Below are 7,710 nucleotides of genomic sequence, written 5' to 3'. Positions count from 1 at the left end.
AATGAGGTTGGGGAAGGTGTAGGGGGGAGGAGAGAACCGCCCCTGCCAAGCCAGGCGCTTCCTCCAGCGCGGAGGGCCTGCCTACGTCACCGCTGCTGGAGCTCCCACACCCTGCGCAGGTGTGTGTTTGGGGTGGGGGCTCTCTTGACAGGTAACCCCGACAAACGTCCTATGAATGGAAGACAAGGAGACTGAGGCCTGAAGGTGACGAAAATGGCTCCAGGTCACGCCGCTTGTATTGGCGGAGCTCGGCGATCAGTGACTCAAGCGCTGTTTGGGAGAGCAACGGGAGCAAGCAGGTTACGACAGCCGCAGCACCCCCGGCGCCCCAGCAGGCGCATGCGCTGGACGAGACCCCTCCCCCCCCCCCTCCCCCCCCCCCCTCTCCCCCCCCCCCCGGGACGTAGCCCAGCCCAGCCGTACAGACCCAGTGGCGCTGGGCTTCGGTCCGCCCCCACTTTGTGCGGGCAGGACGGGCTTCTTCAAAATCTCGCGATTTCGACGCTATGGTTACGCGTACTCTGAAGTCGCGTGGGCAAAATGGCATGGTAAGAGGCGGGGACAACGAGGGACCCTCCTAGGAACCTCCGCGGAGGGGCGGAGAGAGCCTCCTTTTGCAGGGCGCAGAGGGTGGGCCGCGCCGTGCTTAACTGTCGTAAAAGGGGGCGGGACGCACCGCGTTCGAACGGTCGTAAAATGGGCCGGACGCGCCGCACTAGGAACTGACGCAGAGGGGGCGCGCGTTGCTCTAGCCGGTGGCTGGCGGGACTCGGGCGCCATGGAGCGCTACACGGGCGCCTTCGAGGAGGCGGTGGATGGGGCCCGGCAGCAGGAGCGGCACTACCAGCTGCTGTCCGCGCTGCAGGGCCTAGTGAAAGAGCTGCCCAGGTGCGCGGCCGCGGGGCGGAACGGGCGGCTGAAGTGGCCCTGGGTCCGGCCCGCGCTCACCGCGCCCCTCTGCCCTCAGCTCCTTCCAGCAGCGCCTGTCCTACACCACGCTCAGCGACCTGGCCCTGGCGCTTCTCGACGGCACCGTGTTCGAGATCGTGCAAGGGCTGCTGGAGATCCAGCACCTCACCGAGAAGAGCCTGTACAACCAGCGCCTGCGGCTGCAGAATGAGCACCGAGGTGCGCGGGGTGGCGGGACGACGCACGCTTCTCCTCCGGGAGTTTAGCTCTCGGTCTCTGTGCAGGCCGAGCCCTGCCCTGGGTGTCGCTCAGATGAAGTCCCTAAAATTGACCAGGTCAAGGGCTCGGAGACTGCTAGCGTTTTTTGGTGACAAAGGGGTCAAGGCAGTTTAATTTTTTTCAGTTGCACGGCCCCTTGTTAGCATAATATCCAGAAACTTCCTGCCCGGACTTGCCCGTGTCTCCACCCTCCCCCAAGCAGAATGGCCCAAGGCCTCCCTGCCTGGTCAGTCCACCGACAGATCCCAGTAGTGGCGGTCAGCGGTAGCCATTGACCGCCCCCAATGATGTCCCGAAGTGTTGACTGTTCTGCCGTGCCCTTTAGGGTCATTTCCCCGTTCGGCAGCGCCGAGGGCCACACCACCCACACATTGAGTTCCCCTGCACTATGCCCTGTGGACCCTTGGGACCTGAAAACTGCCTCACTTGAGCCACACCCTCAGCCAAAGCCTTGTCAGCCTTGGCCCCTCCCAGGCATCCCCACTCAGAGGTCTCCTGGAGCCCCTTCCTGCGAGGTATGCTGGGCTGCTCTCCCTGCCCCATCAGTTTCCCACCTTTGTTATTTTGTTTTTACCCAACTTACTTATATATAAAAAAAAGTTAAAATATTCAGTAAAGTTGAAAGAGTAGCGTAATGTATACCCCTATCCTCTCCAGCTAGATTCAGTAATTAACATTTTGCCAAAGCCTTAATACCCCCAAATATATGCAGCACCATAGGGCTTCACCATGAGTCTTCAGCATTCCTCTAGACTGGGATTTTCAAAGCGCAGCATTGTTGTTTGTGGCTGAACAAGTCTTAATGGTAAGACGGTGTCTTGTGCATTGCAAGCTGTTCAGCAGCATCCCTGGCTTCTACCCGCTAGATGACAGTGGCACATCCCGCCGCAGCCCCCCCCCCCCCCGCAGTGACAATCAGAAATGTCTTCAGACATCCTTGGGGATCAACCTTGGCCCAGGATTGAGAACCAGCGCTCTAGATCAAGAACACTCACCAATGTGAGCACGGTGGACAGCGTCCTGAAAACTTAAATCATTCCAGGGTGTCTTCTGACCTTCAGTCTACAATCACATTATCCAACTTGTCGTAAACTGTCGCTTTGTGAGGCCAGTGTAGGTTTATGCATCGCAGTTGGTTACTTTGGTCTCTGCTTCTGGAATAGTCCCATTTACTATGGGGTTTTTTGAAGAGTCTGGGGCATTCTGCCTGTAGAATGTCTCCATTCTGGATCTGTCGGATTGCTTCCTCATGCTGTCATTTAATCGTTTCTCCACGCTCTGTGTTTCCTGTCAGCTGGACAGCAGGTCCAGGCGTGATGATAGGCAGCTTACATGTTTGTGGCAAAAACTAGTGTTTCTTTCAGGAGTGGACATTGGCTTTTGTTGAATCCCTTTTTCTGCATCTATGGAGAAGATCACATGGCTTTTTGGTTAACTACGATGAATTACACTCATTTTTTTAATTCCTGAGATAAACTGCATTCCTGGGATAAATCCCGTTTGGTAGGATGTATTACCCTTTTTATTATGTTGGATTTGATTTGCTAAAATCTTGTTAAGAATTTTTGCCTCTATGTTCATAATGGACATTGATCTGTAGTTTCTTATAATGTCTTTGGATGGGGTAATAGGGTAAAGCTGGCTTCATAGAGTGAGTTGGGGGAAGTGTTCTCTTCTGTTTTCTAGAAGCGTTTTTATAGAATTGGTATTACCTTTTCCCTGCTGTTGGAGTGGTTGTCTTTGTAAACATTTCTGTTGAGGTGTAGCATGCATACGGTCACAAATCCGAAGTATAGAGCCCGTTATTCTTTGTGATGCTCAAATGGTGCCCCATTTGGTCAGTGGCAGAGCTCTTGGGCTGGCTCCTCTATCCTTTTGATGTGTCCCCATCATTCTTGGAGCACTTCCTTGCTTTCTGGTGCAGGAAGGTGTGTAGGCTCATCTTTTCTTGTTCTTTGCCTGCCTCCTCCCCTCCAGCTTCTCCAGCAGCCTCCCGTCAGGATGCACCTTCCCCTTCGGCCACCATAAAACTTTCCCACTTCTCCTGCCTGTGCTTGAGTCTCTGCCAAATGCAGGCAGTGGTGGTCACTTACTGTCTTGCTGTCAGTAAGTAGTTCTTGTTCTCCTGGGGGTGATCTTTGTTTATCTCCACAGAGGTTACTAGTTCAGGGAGCCAGTAAAGCACTCAGAATAATAAAAGTAGGGGGTGGGCAGCAGTCTCTTCACAGAATCCTGGTTCCTTTTAATGGGGAGTTTTTGATAACCCTCTAGACACTTTGCTACTTGTCCTTTGGAAGTTTCGGGCAGGTTTTAATGCCACCAGCAGTGGGTAAGCACCCTGTGACTTTCTGCTTTTCCTTCCGACTCAGCAGGTGGTGGATTGGCTGCCGTTGCTTTCCTTGGTCATTGCTAAAGCCAGTCCCCTTCTGCCTGGGCAGTAGGCACAGCTCTCTTCTCACTTATGGTTGCTCACTCAGTGGAATTTGGGAGTTGTCTTGGGATTTGCAGCAATGTTTCATAAACGGAGTAAAGGAGATGACACATCCCTGCATTTATCTGTTTCCTCCCATCCTGCCTCCACGGGGTATAAACATTAACCTGGAAGCATCTCCTTGGCCCTGTGTTTATGAAGGTGTCTTAAGTGTGGCTCTTGGTTTCAAACTCATTTAATGTGATAAATGCTTGTTGAGATGTGCACAGAATGCCAAGAAACAGGAGATTGGGAAGGTTCTGGGCACGGGAGGTGCCAAACTACTGGCTAAGAGGTGTCTGCTTAAGACATAATATTGGGTTTGTGATTCCTTATGGCCAGGGACCACTCCTTATAGGGGAGATCTGGCCACTTGACACTGGTCTAGGATTTGGGCTGTGTTGTTTGAGTGGTTTTTTTTGTTTGTTTTGCTTTTGGGTTTTAGTTTTGTGTTTTTGTTTTTGTTTTTTTTGAGAGAAAGAGTGGTGGGCAGGGGAGGGGAAGGGCAGAGGGAGAGGAGAGAGAGAGAATCTTAAGCAGGCTCATGCCCAGTGCGGAGCCTTATGTGGGGCTCAAACTGACAACCCCAAGATCATGATCTGAGCCAAAATCAAGAGTTGGACACTTAACTCACTGAGCCACCCAGGTGGCCCTGGGCTGTGTAGTATTCTGTTTTGTAATCAGTTTCTTTCCATTCCATGCATGGTACCTTTGTCCTCTGTCCAGTCCTATCACAGTAGACAATTTTGCTTCTATTTATGGTATGATTTAATGGCAACTGGGAGCTTTCTCAGTGGCCATGGTGAACCCCACTTGAAGCAACACAGACTCCCCAGCACAGGGCCTCTAAAGGCTCATCTCATCCTTGGGCCTCCCAGGGTTTGTACCCACCTTACCCGCTCTGGGAGCTATGGATGGGGTGGGGCAGCTCTGCCCACCCTCAAGGGCAGCACTGAGGGAATGACACCACCACGCCACCATGGGCAGAGGCCATGCCATGCTTAGGCACAATGACTCCTCTCCTTCCTATTCCAGACTTTGCCTGGATGGTCTCACAGTGGACCCTCAGGTGGACATCTCAATGAACGTCCCATGGGTGATGGGCAGCTCACACCCAGGACTGCTGGCCTGTGGCCATCTGAGCCCAGAAGCCTCTGGACTAATCTCCCACTCCTTTGGGTCTTGTGAGCACTGGCCATAGCTCTGGCCAACCTGCCCTGTCTCAACCTCCTCGGTTGCCTTGCACCCTCCAGAGTCCCCTGGATCCTCACTGCTAGAGAAAGGCCCTGCGCTGGATGAGGGCAAGACTGAGTGGGCTAGGGGACTAGGCGTTCCCCAGAACTCCACCCAGCTTCTAGTGCAGGGCTTCAGATGGGCTGGGTCATCAGCCAGAGCTTCACCTCTGCACCTTGGCCTGGCTGCCCCATGGTGGGACAGCCAGGGTAGGTGCCGAGGCAAGAAGTGTGTCCTGCCCCCCTCCATCTCACCCCCCACCACCTGCTGGACTTCTCTGGTCTCATCTCCTCCTAGTGCTCAGGCAGGCGCTGCGACAGAAGCACCAGGAAGCCCAGCAGGCCTGCCGGCCCCACAACTTGCCCGTGCTCCAGGCAGCTCAGCAGCGTGAGCTGGAGGTAGGGGTGTGAGCTGGGTGGGTATCACCTGGGCTGTGGTGAAGAGGGCTTAGGGTGGTTGGGGAGCTCCTGGCTGCTCTGGGCCTCAACTTGGGTGGGCCACTGGAGGCCTGATGAGTCCCCAAATGTGGCTCTTCACTCTGGGGGTTGGGATGTGGCAGGACCAGGTAGAGAGTGTGATCCCCCTGCTTCCCAAGACATAGCTCTTCAAGGGCTGGGCCTGTTCGGGGCAATGGTGGGTGGTGGGCCAGCCAGCAGAAGCCCAGTCTGCTTCCAGGTTGCTCCAGGACAACCAGGAGACCCGTATGTAACCAAGAAGCCATGGGTGGTAGGGGTGCATGGAAAAGCTTATGCAGGGTCCCAAGCAGCCTGGAGCCAGGGTGCACAGGGAAGAGGTGCCGAGCTGGGATCGGCAGGCAGCCCCAGTGGGGAGGGAACATACACAAAGGCCCAGAGACATTTGGCAAGTTGATAGTAAGCAGAAGTGGACCTGGCATCTGGCCAGCTCATAGTGGTCCCGACACAGCAAAGGAAGGACGCCTGGCTGGAGGTCCTGGAAGGGACAGCATTCCGGGTAGGGCAGCTGAGCCCTTCTGCAGGGTTCAGTGTGACCAAGAAGAGAGCAACCTGGGTGCAGTAAGGGCACCATTGGTGGTCTTGGAGCCCCTGGGAATGGGGAGCAGGCTGGAGGAAATGGCAGGCCACCAGCGTGTGTGAGGCAGTATGTGATGGGCAGGGGGCTGAGCCCCTGAGCCACCCTCACCATGCAGGCAGTGGAGCACCGGATCCGGGAGGAGCAGCGGGCAATGGACCAGAAGATTGTCCTGGAGCTGGACCGGAAGGTAGCCGACCAGCAGAGCACCCTGGAGAAGGCTGGGGTTGCTGGCTTCTATGTGACCACCAACCCACAGGTCAGTGCCTCAGGCCTGCCCTGGCACAGCCCAGGGGGTGGTGGTTCCCAAAGGCCCAGTTCCCTCTGGGGTTTTATCACTGGTCCCTGGGGAGCCAGACCCAGAGTGTGTTGGGGGAGGGGAGGAGGGAAGAATTAGTAAGGCGGGTCCCACTGCCTCTGCCCACAGGAGGGCAAGCCAGCTGGCTGTGGGAGCACTGTCCACCTTCCCCAGGCCCTGCTGCTCACAGGGCCCTGTGCCCTGAGCCAGGACAACTGCAGGCCCTGTTGCGGGGAGACTTCCCTGCTTCTGTCCCTTTCTGGCAGGCCGTGGCCAGGAGTCCCTGGAAGTCAGTCCCATGGGTTCACTGCCTGGCACTCTGTAGGCCCCAATATCTGCCTCTGGGCCCGTGGGAAAGGGGGCTTTTGCCAGGACAGGAGAGACCAGGTGTCATTCTGGTCTCACAGCAGCCCTTCTGCACCCCAGGAGCTGACGCTGCAGATGAACCTGTTGGAGCTCATCAGGAAGCTGCAGCAGAGGGGCCGCCAGGCAGGGAAGACAGCGTTGTGACCAGGTGGGGCCTCTGCCAGTTACCTGCTGCCCGTCATGGCTGAGAAGACAGCCCTGTTCCTGTCACCACAGGCAGCAGAAAGCTGAGTGGAACTTGTCTTCCCAACACCTGGCCACCACCTTCCCAGCTGCCTGCAGGAGGGGTCAACCCTCTGAGGAGGCCAGGTGGACCCTGGCTGCCCCCGAGTCGGGAGAGTGGGGCTGGAGGTCCTAGTACCTTCTCACTCCACTGGGCACACCCCAGCGTTTGCCATGCCCCATCTTCTGGTCTCAGCCCCTTCCTTGGCAGGTGCAGCCCCCTGAGTAAGTGGGAAACACTCCAAGGCCCAGGCCCTGTGAGGCCCAGAGAAATAAAGGTACCTCGGTGTGGCCTGCACGTCCCTTGTGTGGTAACTCTGTGGTATCTGCCGTGACCGGGCCCAACTAGGGCCCTCACCTTGTAGCTCCGTGGCCTACGGAGGAATCAGCAGAGGCCCTCCACCCGCCCCTTTGTCACAGAGGCTCTCCCAGGGGCACCCCCTCTGGGGCTCCCTCATGGCGCAGCAGGCTCAGCCATACCTGGGGAAGCCTGGGGAAGCCCCAAGGCACTAGGACCGCATCTAGTCTGCTCGGGGAGGCTGGAGGCGGGGGCAGGCAGCCATCATGGGTCATGGGGCAGCTGGGGCGAGGGGCACAGAACAGTAGGAAGAGTCTGGGGAAGAGAGTCCCCAGGTAGAGAAGCACCAAGCCCACCCCTAGGAGCATCCTATCTGCACTGGTCCGAGCCCAGGGGTGGGAGTGTCCAGCACCTGACATAGCTGAATCTGTGATACACCCTGGAGGGAGGGATTGGGGGGTCCACCCCACCCACGGTGGGCCTGGCCCCCAGGGACACACGGTGCCAGAGAGGCAGGGCCATCAGCGCCACTCTATCTTTGATGCTGACCCCACATGATGGTGCAAGGGAAAGAGCACTGCAGGC

The 7,710-nt window shown here is 56.6% G+C and overlaps 1 protein-coding gene across 2 annotated transcripts; it reads left to right on the top strand.

Moving 5' to 3' along the window:
• Window positions 1-443: 443 nt before the first annotated feature.
• Window positions 444-7,125, top strand: DGCR6L (DiGeorge syndrome critical region gene 6 like). 2 transcript variants are annotated; one of them, XM_034989161.1, is made up of 5 exons: window positions 444-548; window positions 968-1,128; window positions 5,189-5,289; window positions 6,060-6,200; window positions 6,666-7,125. In XM_034989161.1, exons 1-5 carry the CDS (start codon window positions 541-543, stop codon window positions 6,747-6,749), a joined length of 495 nt encoding a protein of 164 aa, XP_034845052.1. In that variant the 5' UTR covers window positions 444-540; the 3' UTR covers window positions 6,750-7,125. The 2 variants fall into 2 exon arrangements, with proteins under 2 accessions (XP_034845052.1, XP_034845051.1); XM_034989160.1 differs by lacking the exon at window positions 444-548 and adding an exon at window positions 639-888.
• The last annotated feature ends 585 nt before the right edge of the window (window positions 7,126-7,710 follow it).

The sequence above is a fragment of the Mirounga leonina genome, unplaced genomic scaffold (genome assembly GCF_011800145.1).
Source record: "Mirounga leonina isolate KUSES-001 unplaced genomic scaffold, KU_Mleo_1.0 Mir_481, whole genome shotgun sequence".
Taxonomy (NCBI): domain Eukaryota; kingdom Metazoa; phylum Chordata; class Mammalia; order Carnivora; family Phocidae; genus Mirounga; species Mirounga leonina.
This window is presented reverse-complemented; position numbering and strand designations above follow the sequence as displayed.

Excerpts from the sequence above, each read along its gene's own strand:
- DGCR6L (XM_034989160.1), top strand. The coding sequence starts at position 779 with ATGGAGCGCTACACGGGCGCCTTCGAGGAGGCGGTGGATGGGGCCCGG. Across the intron at positions 889-967 it reads CTAGTGAAAGAGCTGCCCAG|CTCCTTCCAGCAGCGCCTGT; the intron begins GTGCGCGGCCGC and ends CTCTGCCCTCAG. Across the intron at positions 1,129-5,188 it reads GCTGCAGAATGAGCACCGAG|TGCTCAGGCAGGCGCTGCGA; the intron begins GTGCGCGGGGTG and ends ATCTCCTCCTAG.